The sequence below is a fragment of the Rattus norvegicus genome, chromosome 3 (genome assembly GCF_036323735.1).
Source record: "Rattus norvegicus strain BN/NHsdMcwi chromosome 3, GRCr8, whole genome shotgun sequence".
NCBI classification, from domain to species: Eukaryota; Metazoa; Chordata; class Mammalia; order Rodentia; family Muridae; genus Rattus; species Rattus norvegicus.
This window is the reverse complement of record NC_086021.1, coordinates 64700504-64727341: the sequence shown is the minus strand read 5'-3', so window position 1 is coordinate 64727341 and position 26838 is coordinate 64700504. Positions and strand designations below refer to the sequence as shown.

At 48.6% G+C, this 26838-nt stretch overlaps 1 protein-coding gene across 6 annotated transcripts in view; it reads right to left on the bottom strand.

The window, feature by feature from the left end:
- Tanc1 (tetratricopeptide repeat, ankyrin repeat and coiled-coil containing 1) overlaps positions 1-26838 on the bottom strand; it is a 233790-nt gene that overhangs the window by 14485 nt on the left and 192467 nt on the right. For all 6 annotated transcript variants that reach the window (XM_063283615.1, XM_006234204.4, XM_017591681.3 and 3 more), the window contains 5 exon segments: positions 23464-23572; positions 22414-22536; positions 15524-15760; positions 13273-13458; positions 11272-11350 (listed from right to left, as the gene is read on the bottom strand). In XM_063283615.1, the coding sequence (XP_063139685.1) occupies positions 11272-11350; positions 13273-13458; positions 15524-15760; positions 22414-22536; positions 23464-23572 (734 nt within the window).

The window sequence follows — 26838 nt, the reverse complement described above, 5'->3', positions numbered from 1 at the left end:
TTGCTCCTGCTGGGGCCCTCTATAAATACTACGCCATCAGTTGGCTCCTAAACCTCTGCCCTGTGCTTGCAGCTACTCCAGCTTCCCCTACACATGGCCCTGGTGACTGAGGTTAATCATCAGACAGACAGACAGACAGACAGAGACAGAGACAGAGACAGAGACAGACACTGCAGTCCTGACAGCTGGCTCTGATACTGCTGACATCACCTGAGTCTCACTCCCAGCCTTCTGCAGGAAGTAAGGAGTAAGGCAGGAGCCATGGGAGGGAGCAGATTACCAGGGAAGACTCATCCTGGGGGTGCCTAGCATCTGAAGCACAGGACGACAGCAGGGACATGCAGCCCCCCATCCTTCCAGAAGGGCGAGCCAGTTCTCATTGTGTTTCTGGTCCCAAGGCCCTGAGGCATGAACGCAGACAGAGTTCGGGTACTGTCCATCTCTCAGTAGCTTCCTCATGGGTGGCCAAGCTTCCCCAGTAGCTGGGGAGGTGAGGGGCATTGTGCTGGCCCAGTCCCACCAGACCATTGCTGCTCACTGTGAACATTTCCTCGCCCAGTGACACACATGCTTCTTTCTCAAGAGTGGGTCAGCACACCTCTCCAGGAAAAACGTGTTCAAGGTTGGCTGTTCTGACTGAACTTCAAAAGTCTCTCGATTTTGCAGCGGACAGCATAGAAGGAGCAAGTCAGGGGACCGGAGGAGGCAGCAGATTGGGAGCAGACACCAGCCTGCCTTTGCAGGCCTGACGGTGAGGACTTGTGGGGCTGGCATCTGCTGGCTGACAGTATGTTCCACAAACAAGGCCCAGCACATCCTAACAGCACTGCCTCAGCATCAGTGATAAACGCTGCTCCAGGATTAGGACTGGCCTCTTTCTGCTCTCCGAGGAGGCAGGATAGCTAGCCCCAATTCCCGAGAGAAGTCAGGGCCGATACCTAGGCAGGAACAGCAGGCTCTAGCAGAAGGAGCAGAGGAACAGCACACAGAATGGCTGGGGACTCAGAGGACTGAGGAGTTAGAAAGGCGCAGAGGGCTCCAGAATGCAGGGGTTTCTGGATGAGACAGAAAATGCTGTTCAGTGTATTTTCCTACATTTGGCCAAGACAGTTTCCTCTTCTGCAGTTAAGTAGTCAAACCAGATCAGACTTATGTAAGGAGCCCTAATATCATCAAAGGCTTAATTCAAACGTTCAATTTCATTAAGTATACCTTAACTACTGAAAAGCTGACTAATAAACACAGGGTCCTCCGCCATATCTGTTATCACTGCATTCTGACACCCAGAGGCCACCGAAGCACACTCACATGAGTGACCAAAGCAGCCCGTGGTTGTTTGAATGGGAACGGCCCCCACAGGCTCGCAGATTTGAATGCCTGGTCACAAGAGAACGGCATTATTTCAAAGGATTAGGAGGTGTGGCCTTGTTGGAGAAGTGTGTTACTGGAAGTGGGCTTTGAAGTTTTCAAAAGCCTCAGTCAGGCCCAGTGGCCCTCTCTTTCTGCTGCCCATGGATCCAGATGTAAAACTCTAGGCTACTTTCTAGCGCCATGTCTGTCTGCATACAGCCATACTTCCTACCATGAGGATAACAGACCAAGTAAACCTCTGAACCTGTAAGCCAACCCCAATTAAATGTTTTCCTTGTAAGAGCTGCCATGATCAGGGTCTGTTCACAGCAATAGAACACTGACAGACACAATGCCAGAGGGCAGTCTTCCAAGTGGTTCTTTGGTTTATTAACTCAAAGAAGTTCTTATCTCTCTCTCTCTCTCTCTCTCTCTCTGTGTGTGTGTGTGTGTGTGTGTGTGTGTGTGTGTGTGTGTGTGCGTGTGTGTGTGTGTGTATGCACGCACATGTTACACAGAGAGGCCTCTGCCCCTAAGGAGGAGTAGATGTTCAAATTCAAACCTTACACAAACTTGAACGGAAAGGTAACCCACTCAAGTCAGTTTTATGACTGATGAACTGTGGTAAAGGCAAGGAGGCCATCGTACACTCACAAAGCCAACGGCCAAGGTGGTCCAAGCCAGACGATGAGAGAGCTAGCCAGCCCCCACTGCTGCAGCAGGGAACCCCCAATACTGCTCCCGCCCGGCGAAGGCAGTAAGGATGCTCACGACTGCTGAAGTGATGCTTGGAGTGCTTCTCACTGTAGAAGATCAGAGTCTGTCACACCCCACACCCACGTCTGCCTCTGGCAGGAAAACAAGCTATACTGAGAAGCTCAGAGGCCCCCGAGGAGCTGCAAGCACACATGAGCTGCCCCGTTGCCTGTGGGAACTCTCTCGTGACAGAGAGATGTCACCTCCTCTGTCCAGGGAGGACCAGATGTGGATTCGCTGGAGAACCTCACACTTGTGGCCTTGCCCATGTTACCTGTGCCTGTCCCACAGCCCACACAGAGGCCAAGTCAGAAGCCTGGGTCTGGGAAGTCTAAGCTGTGCTCACTTCTCTCTCATGCACATGTCAGCCTCAAAGGGAATGAGCTAGCTCCAGTCGCTGTCCCTACCCTAGGGGTCTCAAAGGATATAAACACTGTATTGTTCTCTTCTCCTGTAATACACACTATCCGAACTAATCTCGCAGAAGCCCTCAAGTGGGTCATGAGAGATCTTGGTGCCAGCCTGCTCTGGAATTTTCCTCCACTACTCAGGCACTCTCCTGCTCCCTCCATGGCTGTACACATGTAGGAGAAGAAAGGACTCTAAGGTGCACAGCGACACACATGTGTACGCACACAGAGACATGGGACTCCACGGAAAGAGACGAGTCCAGTCATGCATTCAGTGAGACTGGTTGGTCTGCCTACTAAAACTCTCCCTTCTTTTACTTAGTGAGGACGCTTCATCGTTGTGAGAAACGGGGCCTTTAAGCTGGAATCTGGAATATCCCTTGCAGCTGCTACTGAAGTCTTGACAGTAACACATCAGACAGCGCTGAGCTAAAAATAGGATCCGTGTGTTTCACCAGCCGGCAGAGGAGCCGGAAGTTGAAGCAGCTGACAAGCTGACAAGTGTGCCATGCCAGGCCTGGAGACGGGGGTCGGATTCCACCTTCTTCTCTCTCCACAGTCAGATCTGATTTGCCGTGGGCTTGTTAGTGCAGATCTTTTGTGGGGGGATTAAGAACCTGTCAGCACTGGTCTACTTTGCTCAGTCTCAAACCAGATCAGGTTCTGTACAGGAATTCCTAAGGAGACACCGCTGATGACAGACACTGAGGCACTGGCTTCCTCTTCTACCCAGAGTTGAGTATTTTTAGCTCCATCACCGAACTCCCCAGGCGAGGATGCATCTCGAGTTTCAGCAGCCTCGAGGACTTCAGGATACCACATTCCCATATTCGGAAGCATGGAGGGCTGCAACAAACAAACTCAAAACAAGCTATGCTCAGGAATTCCAACCATCCTCTGAGAAAGCCAACCTCAGCCCCAGCTGATGAGGGTCAGTGAACTTGGCTTGATCAGACAAAAAAAAAAAAAAAGGAGTGGGGGTGGGGTGTGAAAGACAGGACCAGGGTAGGAGAAAAGGACATTGCTGCTTTGTGTTCCGCCAATAAAACACAAGGACATACGGAAAGGAAGGCCCCAGTCCACGTGAACACACAAGGACCACGAAGCCAGACACAAGTGCTTTTACTTGGCAAACCCTTAACAAGATATCGTCTGTGTGATTGAATTAAAAAAAAAAAAAAAAAAAAAAAGCACACACCCTATCCTGCCAATCCTGAATAATTTCACCTTGGCAGCGCTATCTTCTGAGCACGAGCAGATTCGTCGTGGCAAATGTTCATTTTAAGAAAAACCTGGCTGACACTCAGCCATCGAGCTCATTGAAAACATCACGAAGAAACGACTCCTTTGCATCATAAAAATGGATCTTTTGGCAGAATCCTTTATATATATCGAAGTTCTCCGGGCAAAGATTTGATTTTAAAAAAAGAAACAACCCTCAACTGTCAACTTGCTGGGAACACAGTCATCTCATCGATGGGGCTGTTTATGAAATGTTATAACAGGCCTGTCACTCAAGCACACAAGGGCATGCCACTGTGGTGGTCCAGGGCGTCTCGGCTTGAGGATGAGAACCAGAAATGCTCATTATTTGCTTCTTAGACCCGACCTGGATACTTGGAGGGAAGGAGGTGCAGACCACTCTTCCAGGCCAGATAACTACCTTTCACACGTTATGTATGGAAAATCCAAACTGACCTTCATGGCCAGCCCACAGCTTAATCAAGAATCTGCACCTGTTACACACACTTCCTCCGGCCCTGAGGTTGCCATGCACAAAATAGCCCAGTTTTGTTTATATGCATGTGTTCACTTGTGCAGTTATTTCCATGTTCTACTGGCCTTTCCCATTACTTATTAAAAAAAAAAAAGGAAGCACCAATTAAGAGTAAACAGTGGAGGTCACAGAAAGGTCACCTCACTGTGGCTGAGGGAAAAACCAGTAGACTAGAAGGATTTGTTTTGTGACTTGGGACCGGAGGTAGAACTTTCTGTAGCCCAGTTCCTTTAACCTCACGCAAGTACACCTGACAGTGATCTCCAATGGGCTCCTTGAGATTAAACAGAACCTTCTTCCTGTGGTGTTTTGCAGTGCTCAGCAGCTGACAAATGTTTACGAGCTATTCTGTGCAGCTAGAGTTATGAGAGGTTAATATTACTAAGATACCAATATTACTAAGCAACAGACCAAAAGCCATCCCTCCAGCCCCACTAACCCGTTCTAATGATACACTATGCCATCCGTCATGTGTGAAGAGTCTAGCTTTGTGTATCCATGAATGCACTTCACACACACGCACCTCCTGGGAGGCAAGTGCTAGCCTTATCTGCTGCAAATGAAGAAACTAAGGCCCAGAGAAGCTCATCAGCTTGCCTAAGAGCATGCAGAAGTGGCCGTGTGGACGCCTGTTCCTGGCCCTTCACTGTTGCCTCTAGGAGGTCTCCTCTAAAGACACTGAACTCACCAAACGACTGCTTGTGAATGTTTTTAGAAGGAAAAGCCCAGAACAAGATTCTGTGCTCCCATGGGGCCACCAAGCTCTCCCACAGACAGTATGAACAGCGTGCAATGGCTGTGTTCCCTTGTCACTCTGGCCACGGGGCTCCTGGGACCAAAAGAGCAGTACATCGAAGGAGCACACCAGAACCACTGTGTAGCACGCACATCCAAGCTGTAAATACTATAAATTCACCGTAAACACACTTCCCTCATATATACCTTGCTCCTCTAAAACCTGTATGAAGACCACAGATCTGAACAGCTGTCACTCCTAAAGCATGCTGGGAAAGATCCAACTACCTGCCAAGACACAGAAGGTGTGCCTGATGTCACCGAGGGCAGGAAAACATGGCTCATGGTCTGCCTTTCTCCTCCTTATTTGAGCACAAACTGAGCTGGACAGAGTCCTGTGCTGGGGGGTGGGAGGGTGGAAGGGGGCTGGTGGGGGGGGTCCAAGAAAAGGAGGGAAGGCGTGTCACATCTCTGGGTCAGTGTTTCACACATTCTCAACAGACCCCAGAAAGTATTGGACACATGCCTTTTCTCTAGTCTCTTACCTGGCCTTGTGCTCTGAGGGGAACCGAGAAAGGGTGTGTGCCCCAAATCCGCAAGGACAAAATGTGAAACTCTTCAAAATAGCCAGCATAACACTGAAAGGTTTAGACCTTAGAGCACTGCTGATGATAAAAACACCCCACACTATGGAAAACTCACAAATCTGAAACATTTCTGTGCCCAGGCATTTTAAGTGAGGTGTGTGTACTTAAAGAACTTGAATGTGTAAGGACCAAACAGAACACAGAAAGCCTAAAATATAACTTCTTACTAAAAGTCCTCCAATCCACTTAGAGAGCAAAGGTAAAATTCAAATGAGCAAGTGTCATTAATAAATAATAAGGCAAGGGGTTGGGGATTTAGCTCAGCGGTAGAGCACTTGCCTAGCAAGCGCAAGGTCCTGGGTTCGATCCCCAGCTCCGAAAAAAAAAAAAAAAAAAAAAAAAGAAAAGAAAAAGAAATAATAAGGCATTCTACTCTGCTCTTTGTGTTCTGAGGTAGCCGTGGATAAACCTTGCCTTCCATGGGCCCATAAACCTTAGATATATGTTATAAAGCCCAGAACAGAAAGGAAAGTGAGTTCATAGAGACAAGAGGAACACGAATCACAAAGGAAGAAACGCCATTTCTCAGCTGTGACCTCATGTGGAGGTATATGCCTCCATCCTGTCCTACAACTGGAGGCCTGGAGACACAGGATCCCTCCGACAGGGCTATACTTGGGTCAGAGGCAGCCGGATTCCTCCCAGAAATAGCCAATAGTGAAATAGGACTAGGAAGCTCCTGCCTGTGCACACTCCCTAACCCCAATCTCTCACCCCACTTGCAGAGGAGAAAACTTGGCTCACGTGACTTAGGCACAGCAGAAAAATCTTTAACAGCTTTGGCAACGGGAGCCATTTACAATGGCCAAACTCAGTCAGTGTTCACCAACAGAAGCACCGATCAGTGGAGACAAAAGACTTGGCGCTTTACACCAAGTATCTCAGTCAGTCTTAACCTACTTTGATGGGACATGCTGGGACACCCCCCTTCAAAAATTAGGAAAGCACAATCTTCGGAGGCACAAAACATCCTATTTCTCAAAGCCCAGGATGAAGGGCCTCTGAGGATGCAACCAAGTCAATAGACAGCAGCTTGCTGGAGGGCAGGCAAGGGTCAGGAGAGGGAGATGTTATAGAAACAAGGGGGAGAAGTGTGTGTAGTAGGAACCATGCCTAGACTACACCAGGAAATAATAACACAGCAGCTGGCAGCAACCCCCCCCACATGGGGGTGGGGGGGGAGAGAGAGAGAGAGAGAGAGAGAGAGAGAGAGTGTGTGTGTGTGTGAGTGTGAGCGCTAGCTCTGAATCCAACAAGACAGGCCAGGACTATCACTGAACAAAATCGTGTCACTGGTCCCTTGCCCTATCCCTATCTACCAAGTACTTCTCACAAAAAATTCTACAAAATGAACATCCTCTGCCTTAAAGCTGTAAGCTTTCTTTTGTTTTCCATGTTCTCATTTTGTCAACACCCACACAGCAAGCCCTAGAGAAGCAAAATGCCATCCACTCCTCTGCTCAGCAGCCACAGATACGTAACTGACAGCACGAGTGACCTCTACCCCTGGAGAAACTCCCGGGACAGTAGCAGGCCCAGCAGTGGCATGAGAGTAAGAGACACAGGCATTCCGGTCCTTGGGAAACCCATAGTGTGTGGACCACAGCTTCTCTTCACACAACAGCGCCAACAATATCTGGAACAAGGCAGAGGAAATCCATGGCGGAAAAGCTCTCACAGAGCAGGCTGGAAGGTGAGGCCCTGTTTCCATCGAAACAGCCAGAAGCAGGGTGCAGACTCACGCTGGACAGAGCTTGGAGTTGGGAACATGGTCTGTCAATTCCCACAGCATTAGGTCACCAGTTAAGTGTCCCCGGTCGTTTCGGCTTGGGTTGATCCATATCAAACGCTGACGTGGAAACAGTAACTCAATTCAGTTGGGACTTTGTGGGAGCCAGGACCGACTCGTCATGGCTGTGGAATGCTAAGACAGATAATCCAGGCACTGGATGGGCTGCCGCCATGTTTCGGGCTGCCCAGAAACTGTGGGACAATCATCGTCTGCCAGTCTGTGGGTGGCACAGTGCTGGCCTCGTTGGCGATGTGGTTTCTGCTAGCAGGTCCGACTCACTCCCCACTGAAGATGAGGGGAGGAGAGAAAGGAAGAGGAGCCGAGGAAGGGGGAGTAGGGAAAGGAAGGCAGCGGCTCAGAGCTACTGCAACCACAGAACTCACTTTGAGGGCTTGTCTCTAAACACTGCCCAGACATCCCTGTGAAAGAGAAGGGTTTCTAAGTAAAGCCCTCTGCTTCCCAAATCAGCAGGCACTTAGGAGTTTTCTAAAACCTATGGGTTCACTGCAGTGCTCAGACTAAACACCATTTTAGATGAAAGTCTATAGAGTCTGTAATAAGCTCATGGCCTTGTGAGCCAGCTCTTCATGATGACACAGGAGGACCATCAGCTCAAGCACTAAGGACCACGCCTCCTCCCGGCTGCCCCGCCCCTTCAGGTCTCTCCCTGGCCTTTCTGGCTGAGAGCGGGCATCACTTCAGACAACCTCCTGCTTTCAATCAGTAGGGGTCATGATGCCCAGACGTGGACCCTGGGAAGCCGGTACGTGGATCCTGCAAGAGTCTGTCCTGACGACGGTGGCGACGTACTTTACTCAGGGGTCTGGTGCTCACCTCTCAGCATCTCACTCCTGTGATAGCAGGTGCTGCATGCCAAACAGGACAGAGACACTGTACCCTTCAAAGCTGGGTGGGTGAGCCGGAGACAGATGTGGAGACCGCCTGGATAAGCCCACCAGCCAGTATCTTTATAGCTAAATCTAAACTGCGAAGACCTGTAAATAGGTACAAGGGTTCCAGGAGAACTAATGAGTGCGTTCTCCACATAAAGCACCCGTTGTTCCTCTACCTCCCCACACCCTACACAGGAGTCATTCTCTGGATCCTGGCCCATCCTGTGGTCAATACACAAAGGCCAGCCTGGGATGTTCTGGATACACAGCATTGTTGAGAACACTCAGGAATGAGGACCAGGCAAAGCCACTGACCAAGCAGCCACTCTCACTACTGAGACTCCCTACTGTGATGAGGACCACACATGTGGGGAGCACCCACTACACAACATGTGGGGAGCACCCACTACACAACATGTGGGGAGCACCACACAAGATGTGGGGAGCACTGCACAAGATGTGGGGAGCACTGCACAAGATGTGGGGAGCACCACACAACACGTGGGGGTCACCAACCCACACTCTTGGAGGAAAGGTCAGGTTCTGCAGCTTAAAGGAAGCTGGCAATGAAGGCTGTGACTCACTGGCCTATGAGCCACTGCCATTGCAGGATGTGCTAAGTCAGAACCCCACTCACCACCCAATTCATCTCTCTCATCCCCACACTTGGGAGTCAAGCAATAGACCTCGATGGTCAAATCTAAAGCACAGCTCACAGCGTCCGGAGAGCACATGTGCAGCCAGGCCCAGTATCTGCTGATATTCTCTCATCTAAGTCGTGCCTTGCAAGGTTTCGGGTTGTTCCTGACATGTGCAGCTGTAGGAGAAGGCAGGAAGGGCTGGGACAATGGTCATCAGGGATGAAGGAAGCACATGACTCCTGGAGGGCTGCTATGGCTCTCTAAGCCCGATGGACAACTCTGCTTTGCCTTTACTTAACTTTAAATGCTAAATTTCCAAATTCTCTCAACACAACTCTTGGCTTCTGGGCATGGTGGTGCATGCCTACAGAATTCCGACACTAAGAAGGGTGAGGCGGTAAGTCAGAGGCTAGCTTGTCCTTTCACAGTGACTTCTAGACCAGCCAAGCCTGTCTCAAACAACAAGAACAGGTCATTCCCCTTCCTCAGCTTCTTGCTTACACACCCCCACCTTTCCAACTTCAAAGATCTGGGACTGCTTGGAGTGTGAGCCCAGAGTTCCAACCAGAACTTTAGCCAACTCACCAACCACTGGGCCCTGGGGCAAGAATCACAGTGAGCCGGACTCCAAACCCAACTTGAGAGCCTCCTAGAGCCAGTGTGTTTCCCACTCCCCGAGCCTGCTCACTAGACAAAACCCCAGCATGGAGAAGGGAAGGTGGGCACAAACATCCACCCTCACCAAGAAGCCATTTGCAACCAAAAGCTGCTGAGAGAGGGGAAATCTGTTTTCTCCAATGGCGTGATTCTGGGTCTGTCAACCACACTCCAGGGCAGGCCTCAGCTGGCCAACATGACTGGGTGTGTGTGTGCACATGGTTTTGCTGTTTGTTTCTTGAGAAACAGAACGAGCATGAAATTGTTGAGGGAGAGTTGTGGGAATGGGCGGGGAAGGAGGATATGGTTAAGATACTATATGAAATTCCCCCCCCAAGTAAACAAAAGGACCCCCCCCCAATAAAAAACCTCTTGGCTGATTAAATTCACCCAAATCCCTACTAATGACAATAAGAATTGTTTTCCAGGTCACAGCATCTGAAGGCCTTAGAAGAGAAGGCTGAACAACTCTGTCTTCTCACCAGACTCATGGAGAAAGAGATGAACAGATCAGTAGGCTCGGGGCTTGGAATCTGGCGAGTCTGATGGGAACACAGCTCGAGCCAGTACCTAGACAGCGGGCGGTGAGATGCTGAAGCTGGGAGTTCAGCCCCATTAGCCTAGACTTCGACTCTCAGAACCTATGAGATCATAAATGTGTACTTTTTTTTTTTTTAAGTGAGAAGTCTTTAATTTCTCAAGTGTCTCTTCAGACATCAACCAACTGGCAGAATCTCAACAGGGAGGCGACTGATCCACACCATCTGGAGTCCCACACTTTCTCCGAAACTCATGCCACGGCTCACTCCTCCTTCAGTCCATAGCAAGCCATAGGAAGCCAGATGATGGTGGCTTCCGAGAGCGGGCCATGTGGCTCTGAAGGGCAGGCCTGATCTCCCACCAGGAAAATCTCTGAGGCTTCTCCCAAGTGTGAGCTAGCTAATAAACTCTCCACACCACCATCTGTTCTGTTAGACAATAACCTAGAAGTTAGAGACAGATCCGTGCAAAAGAAATAGCAACCACATGCATCACGTACGAAACTGGGGGAAAAAAAACCGTATCAAGCATCTTGGTTACGACTGTGGAATGGGAAATCTCAAAGCAGCAATATCTTCATTAATCTGAATGCTAATCTTTCTTCCTACCAAGTCAGGTAGCCGCCCTACCCCGACCAACAGAAAGGGACTTCCGGACTGTGTTTTACACGGGGCTGTGAGACCTGAGTTGTCTCACTCCTCAAGACAGAGCTTTCCCTACTGAGCCATCTTTGATTTGCTCAACAATGGAACCACTGCCTGGCTCCATCAGCCAGGCTTCAAGGAAGGATCAGGTGGGCTGGGACAAGTGCAAACCTGAAGCCTTACTAAGGCAGAGGCTCCTCGAGTGCACCGTAATTGCCCTTCTAACTCAAAACGAGTCCCTTTTATTGCTTCCAGGGAAGTTTTACTACTCATTTGGCAAGTTTAAAAGGATTTAAGCTTCAAATGCCTCGTGACAAAATAAAAACAGGAGAACATGCATCACCAGTCACTCTTGAGACAATCAGGCCACAGCGGGGCTGGGACATCACGCACGCTGCCTCCGACTACAAACACTGGAAGCATAATTACCTGTTTCTCCCCACAATGTGTCGGTGCCATTGACTTCGATTTCATGTTCCTCTGCCATTCCCAGCAAGGACTGGACGACCTGTCAGACGTGGCAAGGTGATTTAATGAGCTCTCAGAGCAATGGGTGCTTATTATAGCCCATAGATCAAAGGAGAGAGTGTTGTTTTTTAACCATTATTATCTTGTGCTGCACAAGTGAGGAAAACATAATGAAAACCATTTCCCAGCATCATTCGTATGCTATTCACACTTTCACCGGGGAGAATTAAAAAATACAACAATCTCAGGGAATTGCAGCAACTCTGTTCAGGATTACCAGGTACTCAGAATTCTAATGAATTCCAACATGACCCAAATATGCCAACGTAATCAACAAAGGACCCGGCAGATCACATAAAGTGCAGCTTCTGCATAAATCACCATTAGGCCATTCTTCACGAGGAAAGAAAACAAGGTGATATTTTCTTTTTACAGAGAAAATTTTCTTTCAGTAGTCTCGGGGCGATTTTTCCACTGACAGCTCTGTGCCTCTCCCTTCCGGGCATCTTCCTGTTAAAAAGCACAGCAGGTCCCAAGCTGGAGGCAGGAAAGCTTGCCCCTGGGGAGATGAAGTATCTGTGCCCTGGACCAGAGCCAGCATCGTCCTGAGTGACAGGAGACACAGACAAAGCCATCTTCCAGGATCCCAATCCATAGTGTTTACAGAATGCTGACTGGGCCTATTCCTAATCCGTGGAAGCTCCGAGCTCCGTAAATGGCAGGAGGAAATCACAGGCCTTGAAATGAAGCAATTCTGTGGGTACACAGTCTGGGGGTCCTGCCTGCTGCAAACCTGCTATGACCACAACATTCTTAGACTGGACAGGAGGCGTCTGGGTCAGAGGAGGGAGAAAGAAGGGGCAGCAAGGGAGGTCATGTACACTGAAGATGGAGGACACAACCAGGAAGGCAGTGCCTTCTAGAAGCTAGCAAAGCCATAAAGGCCCTCTCCTGGAGCCTCGAGAGGAGCCTGGTCTCTTCCCACCTCAGTTTTCCCAGAGATGACTGTTCCCATGTTGGAGCCACAGATTCGGGCAGCTGAAGGAGTTGGCAGAGCAGGGTGACCCAAGCCTGTGACTCCCAGCACTTGGGAGGCAGAGGCAGGATTAACCAGAATTACAGACTAGGCTATTTGAGGTCTTGTTTTAAAAACTGAGACAAATGCTAGAGGAAAACGTCTGCGTTTTCGGATATGTGTATTTAACACTGTCATTTATGCATGCCAAGTATTAGCCAGGCAGAAATACATGCTTATATGTTTATCTGCTATCGTGTGTACGTGCCAGTGCCAGCCAGCCAGCTTGGCGTTCAAATCTCAGTCATGCTGGGGGAAAGAATATTACCAAACACTGGCATCTCCAATTGCTCAAAGCTAACAAAGAGGGAGAAGCACCAGCAAAATGGGAGCGAATGTTGTTATATTTGCAGCCAAGGCAGCGAACCAGGCCAGCCGACGATGATTAAACCTTCAAACCTAGAGCTAGTGACACCCAGAAAGAAATGGAGTGTTGAATCTCTCCTTCGGCACAGCAACTTCAAATAATGAACATCCATTCTCACGGCCTCTCAGAGCATCCCAGCTTGATTTTTAAAAACCCTTCAAATGCTCCAGAATGATTTCAGAACTAGGGTTCCATGTGACTGTAGTCTACGGGCTATAGGGACAAAAGCAGGAACTGAAGGGACCGGGAGGGAAGAACCAGGTAAGAGCAGACAGGAGAGGAGGTGAGAACAGGAGAGACAGGACACTCACCAGAGCTCTCAGGGAGGGCATTCCGCCCACCACCTTGCTCACGGCAAGGGCAGTGGCACGAGAGGCGCTTCATTAGTCAGAGTCAATGGCTACTTTCTGAAATCTCCATTTCCCTTTGTTGCTTGTGGCTCTCAACTTAGAAGGCTGTGACCGAACAGCTGGGCCACAAAGCCTCATGTCTCGGGAAGGAACACCATAGCCCCACTCACCGCGCTGTGGCCCATGCTGGCGGCTGCTGTCAGTGCCTGCTGCAGGGCTTGGCTCTTCCTCAGGGTGCCAGGCTGCGGAGGGCCTGCCGACCACTCACAGTTCAGTAGGTACTGGAGAATGTCACTGTGGCCCCTCAGCGCGCTGTGGACGAGTGCACACTGGCCCTTCTTATCCAAGTGGTCCACCTGCGGGCAGAAGCAGAGCAAAGGCAACAGTGAGAATCCCTTTACTCTGGGAACACGTGTGTCCTGAAGGCTACAAGCGAATTTATGCTACTGCAGAAGAACAAGGGTTCACATTCCAACTTATCTCTCTGGACAGTACTGAACCTGTGACTCCCTTCATTGTGATAAGACCGCTTAATCCAGGCCTCAGGTTCGCTTTGCAGAACTGGTAACCACAAGACAGCCTCCCCACACAGGTATCTCTCAGCAGGCTCGTGAAGCTCACGGACTGAGCCCTCAGACAAAGTCCTACGCTTCCCAGTGGAATACCTAGATGAAGTATTCTCAGGCAGCTCTGAGACGTTGGGGAGGGGGTTGGTCACTGAACCAGGGAGCCAAAGAAAGGAAAGGATCTATAGAATAGAACACAGATCTATAGGAAGAGGGACAGAAAGAAAAACAGAGAGGTGACCTGGGGTGTAGTGGCTTACAAAGGAAAGACACAAAGCTGGGAGATGCCATCGAGTCAGAAGAACTGTGTGAGCGCCACATGGCTCCCAAAGGCCCGATGCTGACAGGCACCCCCGAGCTCCTTATCTAAGTGAAGGAGTCCCAAGACTGAAGAAGGGCCCAATGTTCAGCTCTGACATGTTTGCAAATTAGGGGCATGCTGCCTCATGGCTTGGACTCTGCAAGAGTCCCCAACATGACAGCTAGCCTCTCCCTGCAAGCCCTCAGATGTGACGGCTGAAGAAAGAAAGGCTCAGAAGAAAGCTAAGAGACAGCTGGTATCCAGAGATCAGGGCATGTGCCACATAGCAATAAGGCATGCACCCCAAAACACCAGAGACGAGGTTCAGGTGTCCCAAATGCTGGACTTCCAACAGCAACATTTCTGCATCCACTATAAGCCTAGCTTAATTAAACAGGCAAGTCAGCTAACAGTGCTTTATCCACTGTTGCTCGGCAGGCTCATCTGCCTGTGAAATGCGTATCTGCTCATATTAAGTTACAGAGGGCTTATGCTGAGCTTAGCATCCATCTCTCATCGTCTAAGAGGCTGGTAGCTCTACCCGAAGGTGTCGAGTAGCAGACAGTTATCTAATGGTAACAGCAAGAGGTCGGTGGAAGGCTCACAGGATCACAGGATTCCAACAGACAGATGAGAACCGTGGCCTTCAAAGGCCCAGTGTCCCGGGTGGGAAAAGGAATGCTGAAGTTAGGAGGCAGTTCCCACAGCTCAAGCACAGGGCTTCTAAGAGCCAGAGAACTCGCGGGATTGTTTTAAAATGATAACGAAGTGGACCAGGACAAGAAGGGGAAGATGGGGTATGAGGGAACACATTTTAACTATTTCACCAGGGCTGGCAAGATGGGTCAGTAGGGAGAAGTACCTGCTGCCAGGCTGGATTCCCAGAACCCATGCAGTAGAAGGCAAGAACCAACTCCCTCCAGGGCACTGCTTTCTGAACTCCTCATATGCAGCATGGCATATACTTGTGTGTGTGCGCGTGCGCACACACACACACACACACACACACGCCCATGCACACATACATACACACATGCACATGCACATATACACACACACACATGCACGCGCACACATACACACACAATGTAGGAAAAAAGACTTCTGAAAAAAAAATCTTCCAAACAATTAGGATGCCATATTAGATTCTAGAATAAATTCAGGATAGAGCAACACACGTGTACCTTCCCTAGTAGGAACTGCCCAAGTTCCTCCAAGTAATGGAAAACAGAACATGTGGCTAATAGCCAGGAATCTGCCTTGTACAACATGGAGCAAAGCAATAGCGTAGGCACACATGGCCACCTCTCTCTCTCTCTCTCTCTCTCTCTCTCTCTCTCTCTCTCTCTCTCTCTCTCTCTCTCTCCTGGGGCTCCCACTCAGACACTGGATCTTCTACACTGACTCTCTAATTTCTCAAATCACTGCACCTGACAAACTGAGGTCCATGAAGCCTGGCCCGGGGGCCAACGATCCCAGTAACGACGAGAAGATATTTTCCACCCCCTCAGACACCCTGTTGTCACCCTCCAGGTCAGAAACACTGCTGCTTACCCTTGCCCCCTTCTTGGTCAGCAGACACACCAGCTTCATGTGGCCGGCAGCAGCTGCGTAACACAGTGCGTTCATTCCATTCTCCGACATCCCGTCCAGGCAGGCGCCAAATTCCAGCAGGAGCGTGACAACTTCCTCATGGCCAAGGTGAGACTGGACGCACAGGATGGGGGCGTTGTTTAACACTTCTGTCCTGTAGTTCACGTTGGCCCCTCCCAAGATCAGGAGCCGGCTCACCTGTTGGGCAATGTCCCCCCAGCAAGATTAATATCACGTATGTGTGTGAGTTTTAACACATCGGGAAGCAGAAGTATCTGCAGCCTTCCAGTTTTATTCTATTGGCTCTCCAGCTTGAGATGTACCCGCAGGAAATGCATGCACACTCACACATTGTATTTCCTGTACCCGCACTCACACACGCACAGCTTCACTAGGAGGACCTTGTGAGTTCCTAAATCATGGAACCAGAACTGCATTGTGATGCAGCAAACCCGCTTCTGGGGCTTCATCCCAAATGACCGAAAGCAGAATCCTGCAGAAATGTGCACAATGAGTTCACATCCACACCAATCACCAAGCTGAGGTGTGGAAGCCACCCAGGGCCCACAGCTGACGGGTGGACAGAGATGGACATGCCACCAGTGAGGAACTCAGGCTTAGAAAGGAAGTCACCGGTGGGATGCTATGACAGAGGTTAATATAAAATACATTAAATAAACAAAGAGACTAGGAGCACATGACACTCTTAAGGATGTAGCTACAGTGATCACATGACACTATTAAAAATGTATCCAAAGTGATCACATGACACTATTAAAAATTTATCCAATGTGGTCACATGACTCTATTAAAAATGTATTCAAAGCGATCACATGACTATTAAAAATGTATCCAAAGTAATCACATGACTCTATTAAGGATGTAGCCAGTGATCACATGATTCTATTAAAAATGTATCCAAAGTGAACAAACGGGACATAAGCTGAGCGCAGCTCCCAGATCATGGACAGAGCAGACACCAGAGTATCCAATGGCCAGAGGTTGACAAAATGAAAAGTTTTAGAGATTCACAACATTAAATGTAAATATACTTCACTGACCTGAACAGTTAAAAATGGTTGAGGTGTTATATTTTCTACTATGGATTTTTAGTTCATCACAATTGAAAACAAGATGTTTGTGTGGGCATAGTACCCCCTCCTCCCTTGTCCCCTACACTGGGTGGTGCATTTTTAAAAATATATATATTTATTTAGACTTTATGTGTATGGATGTTTTGCCTGTGTCTGTGCCGTCATATGCATATCTGGTGCATACAGAGGTCCCCTGTAACCTGAGTTATGGATGGCTATGAGCTACCTCATAGGGAGCTTTACCAGAGGGACAAATGCTCTTAACCTCTGAGCCGTCTCTCCAGCCCCTGGGTGGCACATTTTTAATGATTTCTAGCTAACACTGGTATTATTAGTGTAAGGGCTAGACATGGCCAGCCACTAAATAGAGAAAATTCATTATTTTAACCACGAAATAATAACCAAGGATCAAATCCTTAATGAGATAAAGCCAAAAGGAAACACGGATAGTCTTCTTTTCCTGACATGGAGGAGATAAGGCACAGCAATGTCCGTGTGTGCGAGGACCATCAGCACTGCACACTGACAGCGTGTCCTCTGCCGGGCACACTGGCTGCCTCACACAGCACAGCCTCAGATAGCAGGGAGCATTTCTGATCGGCACATATGAAAATGAAGTCACTGAACAGATGGACATTTCTAGCCACACTAATCTTCATCACATCCCCAGATTCTGAAGGGGAAAAAAAAAAAAAAACAATGGCACTTTTACACCTAGCTGGTCTCTTTCAACAGCTCCAACCCACAGCCATCCAAACCTGCCCTGGCCGATTCTCAGGGCTGACCATTAGATGCGGAAACCTCAGAGACCTGTCATTGATTTGACTAGAGTTGATCAGGGATCATTTTAAGATACAGGAAAGAGATGGGCATATGAAAATTCTGGGTAGTTCAGTGCTTTGTCCATAGAGCAGCTGACAGACTATTTACAAACTGTAAGGCAGGAGATTATTACTAATAGTGGGGAAACTGTAGCTCTCGATGGTGTCTCGACATGGAAAAACATAAAAGTGTGAAATGTTAATACTGTTTAAGATCGAACTCCACAAGTCAGGGGCCCCCGGTGCTCTCTCTTACACTCTTTGCAGGGCCACCCCCTCAGTGCAGATCCCCTAGCCCCACTGTCTCGAATGCTTGTTCCAGACAGCAAAAGCTGTTTCTTAAGGGTCTCTAAAGAGAGACCCCGGAAGTGAAGTCCCCACCCTACTTCATGTGCACTCTGCTCAGGCACAGACTCCAAGCTCTCTCCATCCCTCAACATGTCCTTGTGTTCTTAGCTTGCTGTGCTGGACACTGACTCTGAAACAGAAGTTCACAGAGAAGAGATACAAGAAAAAGCCCTTCCATAGTCAGGACAGCACCCACGCTGGGCCTTTCTCATCACTGGGGCCAATACTTATCCACAAGGAATGGTTAAGCCACACACTTGTAATGCGGACGCCCTGCCAAGTCACCTGGCCACCTGACCATCAGCTTTGCTGTTTACCTCATTAGAATGACCATCATTCATTGTATAGCCAGACCCAGGTCAACACCAACCCAGTCTCCCACTGTCGGTGAGCACTTAGAGATATGTGTGTGTGTGTGTGTGTGTGTGTGTGTGTGTGTGTGTGTGTGTGAAACAAGCTGACTGATTCCTACAACACAGGTTCACCACGCCCTAGAACACCACTTGACTCAAGTACAATTGCAAAGGTATTTCAAAACTGTAAGTTTAAATAAAAACAGGGAGTTTTAAAGAAATTCCTTCTGACTAACTGTGATCAGATGGGAAAAAACAAACAGCATCACGCTGAAGAAATACTTGGTTGTTTTATAAAGGCCTCAGAAATCAGTTTCAAACAAGATATACAAACATAAGTACAGACTCCTAAGGACCACCACAGGACGAGCAAGAATAGTGTCAGATGATTTTGCTGGCCAACTACATGTTCCCTCCCCATCAGCCCAAAAGATAGGGTAGATGGTCTGAATAAGTGATTCTCAAAACAGTCTTCGGTTTGCCAGGGCTCCGGGTCCCTCTAGGAAGTGAGCATTGTCTCCCCACCCTTCTCAGCGTGGAAACCTTGGTGAAGGAGTGCATGTGGCCCTATGGCATGGATCCAACTGGACTCTTGGAGGGTGTGTGCTCAGGATGGAGGCTTTCTCATCTATTTACACTTAGTCTGCTTTGGTGAAACACGATTCTTTCGTTGCTGCTCTGCTGTATTCTCACCACCTAAAACTCTACCCATGTATAGGTCCTCCTCTCCTCTCATTGTTCTTAACTACGGGGTACACTTGATGTCACCCAGAGCTTCAAAATCCCAGGTGCCTAGGTCCCAGCCTGGGGACTTGGACTTTCCAGGGCCCGGGGATCTGGCAACCCAGCTTCCCCAGAGAACGGACCAGGTTGACAGGGCTACCAGATGTACCCACAGACATGAGAGGGCACTCGGAATCAGGGCTCTGCCATCCTCAGTGCCCCCAAACTCCGCTCCCCGGCTGAAAGACTGGAACAGATGCACCATTGCCTAGGTGGTTGAAAAGATTAGAAATGAATGTCAAAATAACAACACTTCCCTCCCCACCAAGGAGAGAGGGAGCCGGAGGAAGGGAAGGAGGGAGGGAGGGTGGAGGAAGGAGGGACAAAGACAGAGGCTGACTACACCCAGTATTTCAAAAGTGTTAGATAAATATTAGTAGCAACAGTTGCCATCACCCTTTTGTGGGCTCTTCGGAGTAAGGTCCCCAGAGACCGATTATCTCCCACCTACACTGTCTTGTGTGCAGCCCTAGGCTACCCCCAGCACAAAGCAGGAGGATGGAGGCCCTTACGTGAGTTACAGCTGTCATCCCAAAGTTCCCAGGTGCCCGCAGCCTGGTGTCGTCACAGTTTCCAGAGCCAAGGGGAGCAGCAATAAAAACAACTCACCTGGGCACACAAGACATGCCAGGCACTTTCCCGAGAGCTTTCGCTGCCACCCTTCTGATCCCTGGGAGATGGAGGTTTTGTTGTCTCCATTTCAGAGGTGAGGACTCAGAGGCTCTGAGCGGGTAGGGCAAAGATAGCTCAGGACTCAAAGCTAATGCTGTCTCTGGAGCAGCAGGGACACAGCACAGCAGGGTTGTAGCAGATACTGTGTGGTCTACAGGAAGGGACAAGATGACTCGTCCCACACATTCCTGCCCATCCACAGACTTCACCGTCTTCACCACAGCTCTCTTTGGCTAACACTTGGAAGTGGCAAGGCTGCTGAGCAACTTATGAAACACAGAAGGATAGTGGGTCGTCAATGACAGTGAGGACCTGGAGAAGTGCCAGCTACCTCAAGCTGGGAACCAGGATACTGGAGGCTTACAGAAGCAGGGCCATTGAAAAGTCTATCTTCCTTGATTGCGACTCGAAGTACAATCTTCTTGAGCCCGGCCTAAGAAAGTCAGGCCATGTCGCTGTCTCATACCTGGTCTCTTCTCCTCTTAGCTGAGCAAAACCCCAGAAGCCAAATGCTCCCAAACCTACAGGGCAGGGGCTGGCACCTGCCCGATGACAACACTTGAGGAAACAATCAGCTGGGCAGGAGCCCAGAGGCTGGAGTGGCAAGGATCCCAGTGGGCCACTCAGGCACAGGCTGGCATGACCCTGGCCCAGTCACGGAGGCCACAGGGCTAGCCGTCACCAGCATGCTGCCGAGATTACCGAGCCCTCATTTCGGAGCAAGTCATTTTAATTTGCCAAAGTGGCAAACTGCAATTATTTCCAAAATGACATTCATTCCTGTATGGCAACAGTTAATACTGTCTAAAAACAGTTCCTTAATTGCATGCATAATTTTAAATTACTGTAATTTGTTCAATATTCTGTGAAAGCCGTTTTCCCCCTCATCAAAGACCTACAAAGACAAAACGGGAAGATAATGAAAGGACTTAATATTCTCGAGCCAAGCTGTAAGTATCTGAACATGGTGCACAGGTAGGTAGCACTGGAATTTTATCAAGCAAGGTGAAAACCGAACACCTCGAAATCGCTAGTGTGTTCCAAGGGTAGCAGACAACCCAGAGAGGAAAGCCTCTTAATCCAGTCTCGAAAACCCCGTGCTCAAGAGAGTGTGACATTTCCCGTTCGCCCCTCTCCACACTTACAGCCTGTGTAAGTAAACTTCTACACCCAGGAATTCGTTAAAGCACTGAGGACAGACACTGCCAGCTTATTCCTGTTCTTCTATAATTTACTAATTCTACAGATAAGCTAAAAGCTATAATACTGCTGTAGTCAGTAAGATGATCAATGTTACAATAACCTAAACTTGATTCCTTACAAAATCCACGTGGGAAAAAATTCACAGTACAGCTCCGTTTAGAGTCATCTACTTTTGGGAAAACCTCTGTCTGGGATGCAAGGGTTACCTGGGGACAAGGGGCAGCAGTGTGAACTGCTCCTGCAGTACAGAAATGGGTTCTTGCCCATCTACTTAAGAAAACTTGCATGCAAGGCTTAGTCAGGAAGAAAAGCACTGAAAACTAGGAGCCTAAAGGGAGAGTCCTTGTGCAGGGGCCCTAGAAGCACAGTTCTTTTGCATTTAGTGTGAGGGTACCCGGATAAGTCCCACAGCAGAGACTGGGAGACCACTGGGACACAGGTAGCAATTTTATCCTTACAAACCCCATCTGTACCCACCCAGAGCCAATAGACTCTCTTTCTCCATACCAAGATCCTACACTGGCCAGCAGGGCTCGGGGTCATCCTCCAGACTCACCCACTGCTAGGTCCTCTCTGGTACCCACGATCCTTGGGCACGTGATAACCTCACTTTTCAAACTCAATGGGGACAGAAAGAAGGCAGAGCACCCCAAAGCAATGGGGAAGGCTCCACAAGTCCATACTCCAGAGCCATAGCTAAAGGAAGGGTTGAGGGTGCCATGATGAGCAGCAGGGTGGGGAAAGGCACGCCAGGGTCCAGGAGTGCTCCCCTGTCTCCATCTCTGGTGCATGCAGCCCCTTTCCTGAGGTGGCATGAATGCCAGATGCCCGACAGCTGAGCTAGGCCTCCCCCCTTCCCTCATGGGATGACCATGCTAAGCTTCCTTTGGGTTACTATGAGGGGATGGGTACAATTAGCACTTCACAGTGGTTTGCAGCACTCAGCCCACTGGGAAAGAGCTCTAGAGTTTCCACAGCAGGGCGTGTCAGGAGCTGGGCACTTCTGTGTGGTCATAACCAGAGAGACTGGGTCTACAGTATGATCTTGATTCTAAGACCATGTTACACAATCTACAGACAGAAGGGAAAAGTGCAGCCAGAACAATATGACTGGAAAGTCACTAACCAGAGAAGAAGAAGCTCTCAGCTCTGCACGCAACCAATATAACACTCCATTGCCAGAAGTGTACATTACACGCTCCTGGGACCTGCAGATAGCTTCCTGTGACCCATCATTTTGTGTCCTTGATGCTTTCATATGATCCAGGAAGAGATGAGTTGCCATAGCAATTCAGGACACCAACAATCCAGCTTCCCTGCAGAGCTCTCTGACCTTTGGCTTCCTCTGTGAAACCACCTCCCTGTCGAACCCTTTCTGAAATGGTCATGATGGGCTCACACAAAGGCTCTGTCTACCCAGATCTCCCTGCAGCAGCAAAGCCAGACCTCTAGGGGGAAGTGTGTGATACTAAGGAGGGGAAGCCGGCACCAAGAGAACCTCTGCCCTCCCCAGAGCCATGGCTGGCAGGACTGGCAGAGAAGGAATAGGTCAGGTCCTTGTGCAGAGGGCTGCTCACCTTTACATTGGGAGTGTAGAGATTCCTGAGAGAGGCCAGGGCAGCAGACAGCCCCTCTGTGCTGTAGCCAATCCACAGGGCCTGCAGATGGCTTGAGGAGACTCCAGTCTTCTTACTGAGGCCCTAGAAACAACCAAAGAGAGATGCCTGTGAGAGCTAATAAACTGTGCAGAGAGTGGCTACACAAAAGGACACCTCGGTTGATGAGCTATAATGGAAAGGTCAGGAGATCACAAACCCTGTGAACTATATGCACACCTGGGGCAAAGAGAGGGAGGGGGGAGGGGAAAGGGGGAGAGGGAGGAAGAGAAAACGTGTACATAAGGAGAAAGCTTCTTTTTGCAGAAGGAAATCAGAGGGATGATAAATGATAAAGTTAGAGAGAATCGCCATCTGTAAGTCCTAATGAATGAATCGTTCTGGGCAGTGACCAGTAAAGGTTGGTGGCATTCCAAAGTCAGACACAAGCTTGGCACTGTCTGCTGATGCAGAATATTTCACCACCGTAGTCTTGGTAATTTGCAAGTGGAAAACAAACAAAAACAACAACAAAATAACCAACCAAAAACAAAAACACCTGACACCTAAAAAAAAAATAAATAAAGGCTCTGGACCAGCAGTTTTCAGCCTGTGGGTTGCAACCCTGTGGTGACCAGTGTGGAATGACCCTTTTACACGGGTTGCCCAAGATCAGAAAACACAGATATTTACACTCCAATTTATAGCAGTAGCAAAATTACAGTTATGAAGTAGCAACAAAAATCATTTTATGGTTTGGGGGTCACCTCTCCATGTCAAACTGTATTAAAGGGTCACAGCATTAGGAAGGTTGAGAACCCCTGCTCTAGACAGGAAATCTAGGGGGAAGGGGTACACATCAAATGTCACTTTGAGAAACAAGGAGACCAGTACAAAACGATATCGGCCATGGATCGAGCTCTGGTTCTTTGATCTGTAATGTGCCATAGGGAATGGAGGCAGGGCTCACAGACACTTCTGAGACTACAGACTGCCTAAAATCTTCAAACCACAATGCTCCCCTCACCTCACCTTGAAAATGTGTGCCTTCAGGATGTGGTGGCCAAGCTCCACGGTCTGCTGGCGGTTCAGCTTGCTTTCCTGTCGAGAAAACATGAACGCCAGTAGAGCGTGTCCATTCCTAGGACAAGAAATACAAAGGCTCGTGACAAAGGATCCCATCTCTCCACACCACAGTTCCCTCAGATGCGGACAGCCCACTGTGCCCCTGAACTGTCATCTGTGGGAGGCACCATGAATTCAGAGAACATGCAGGCTACTAACTCTTTATAAGGAGGGCAGACAATGATTATTCTCAAGTCATTTGCAAGGCCTTTTCTGGGGTTCTCTATCTCTGCAGGTGACCCTTGGTGCCTGACTTTCCAGGAACCTTCTCATCGAGGTCACTCTCTCACCACTTGGATTTCTGCTCAAGCCGGTCACAAAAGTGCAAAAGTGCATGGCATTAAGTCACAGCTATAATCACGATGCCTAGCAAGGTGCCTGATTCCAAGCAGATATGCAAGGAAGTACTTATTGGATGAACAGAGGGAAGGATGGGACACAGTCCTCTGGCCTCAGCCCTCCCCCGCCCTCACCCCCCACCTCTCACCCCACCATCCCTAGTGGAGCATAGCCGGCACGAGACAGGTCTGACCTTATAGGGAAGGGGAAGAAAAGGCAGGCTCTTAAGAGCAACAGTTCACGGGGAGTTGAGTCTAGAAGCCATGTATCTCAACTCACACAGAACAGCTTGCTTCTGCCTCCCGAGTGGGTTAAAGGCATCCCACAGCCATTTCACACCAAGCTACAAAACTCAATAGCTTTCTATATACGTTTAACAAACCTGCTAAGAAAGAAACCAGGAAAAACAATTCCCTTCACGGTAAGGAGGTGAGAGCCCTCTGCAGTGAAAATTAAAAGCCACTGAAGAAAGAGACTGAAGATACTAGAAAATGGGATGTCCTACATGCAAAGGCTGGTGATACACCATTTTTTAAATGGCCATATCATTGAAAGTGATCCATACAGTCAATGCAAAATTCCATATAAAATACCAATTGCGTTCTTGACACAACTAGAAAAAAGTAATCTTTAAGATTCATATGACAACCCAAAAATGTGGAAAATCCAAATACAATCCGGAGTAAAAGGAGCAATATTGGAGGCACAATATTTGATTTTAAAATATACTAGAGAGTCATAGTAACAAAAGCCAGGATGGCATCAAAATAAAAGCAGACACATAGACCAGTGGACCAGGCCAGACCCTGGGAATAAACACTGTAACCTCAGCCACCTGATTTTCCAGAAGATGCCAAAAACATGTTGCTCAAGAAAAGGCAGATCTCTTAACAAATGACGTTGGAAAAACATCCACATGTTTTTGTGTGTTTGTTTTTTAAATAGAACCATATACATAGCTCTGGTCCTGCACACAAAGTTAATCCAAATGATTAGAGATCAATGTAAGATCTGAAAAGCAGAGACTGAAGGAAAGGCCATCCAGAGGCTGTCCCACCTGGGGATCCATCCCATATACAATCACCAAACCCAGTCACTATTGCTGATGCCAAGAAGTGCTTGCTGACAGGAGCCTGATACAGATGTCTCCTGAGAGGCTCTGCTAGAGCCTTACTGAGACAGATGATCATGCTTGCAGCTAACCACTGGACTGAGCACAGGGACCCCAATGGAGGAGTTAGAAAGGACTGAAGGAGCTGAAGGGGTTTGCAACCCCATAGGAAGAACAACACTATCAACCGACCAGATCCCCCACAGCTCCCAGAGATTAAACCATCAACCAAAGAGTACACATGGAGGGACCCACGGCTCCAGCCGCATGTGTAGCAGAGGATGGCCTTGTCAGGCATCAATGGGAGGAAAGGCCCTTGGTCCTGTGAAGGCTCATTTCCCCAGTGTAGGGGAATGCCAGGGTATTGAGGTAGGAATGTGTGGGTGGGAGGGATGGGGAGCGCCCTCACAGAAGCAAGGGGAGGAGGGATGTTAGAGGGGGCATCCGGGAAAGGGGATATTTGAGATGCAAATACATAAAATATCCAATAAAAAAATAAAGAACTAAAAAACATTCACACAAAAGAACAAGAAATGCAATCAGCAAATGTTGAGATGAACTGAACAGACGTCTGTCAGAAGAAGTATAAATGGCCAGTAATATGAAAAATGTTCATGTTTAGCCAGTAGGGAAATTCAAATTAAAATACACTGAGAAACCCTCTCACGTCAGATGATGTTTACCATCAAGGAAGCAGGGCTGCTGCTGATAGGACTTGCTTAGTACAATGCTTGCCTAGCATGTGTGAAAATCCTGGGTTCAGTCCCCAACGGGGGCAGAAGAGATGGAGGGGCACGCGGCTGTGGTCCTGGGACTTAGCTGGTTAAGGAGGATCTGATATCAAGGTCATTCTTGATATTTAATGAGTTCAAGGCCTGTTGATGTAGGATACATGAGACCTAGTCCCAAACAATGCGACAGACAGCAATAATAAAACAATAAATGCTGGCCAAGAGAACCCTTACATATTTTTGAGGTTGCACAATGTAGGCTGTACAAGCTACCATACAAAGCGGTATGGGGGTTCCTCCAAAAATGCCTTCCTGTGTGTATACCTTTAAGAATCAAAGTCAACGTACAAGGAAAATACTTTCCAATTGTGTTTGTCCCCACACCCTTCACAATGGCTAAGATATGGAAAGAATCAGCCTACGTGAGGTAGTAGTTAGCTTATGAAGAAGCAGGGGGCATGACATGTACAGTGGAGTACCGTCCAGCCACACAGAAGAATGAGGCTGTCATTTATAGGAAAGAGGCTGGAACTGGAGTTCATCGTGTTAAGTCAGCCTGACTCAGAAGGACAAATGTATCAGGCTTCTACCATATGTGGCATCATAAGAAACCAGCATGAAATGGGGAGAAGGCCTCGTGTGGGTAAGGGGAGGGCAAAACTGCTTAATGGGAGGGACTGCACGTGGTCGAAATATGTTAAATACATATATGAAAGCATACAGTGAAACTATTGCTCTGTATGATGAGTTATATGCTAAATTACACACAGTTACAGATGGCCCCACTGTGGGCAACAAGCACAGACTTCAGTGGCCAGCCCAAGGGTTTCCAGGGCTCTCAGCAAAGCACATGGCTTCCCACCTGTCTGAAGTCCCATCCCTCTGTTTCTGTGCAGCCCTCACGCTACTCTCCAACAACTGGCCTTCCCGGGTCTGTTCATGCTCCACATATTCCACTTTAGGTCCAGAAACCAAACTAAGCTATTTCCTTCAACCACATGACCTTGTGAGTGTTATCATGCCCTGTCTGCTTATATGAGGAAATGGCCTCAACAGGTTAGTTAGATGGTCTGTCAGAGATCAAATGGCTAATAGCTAGGA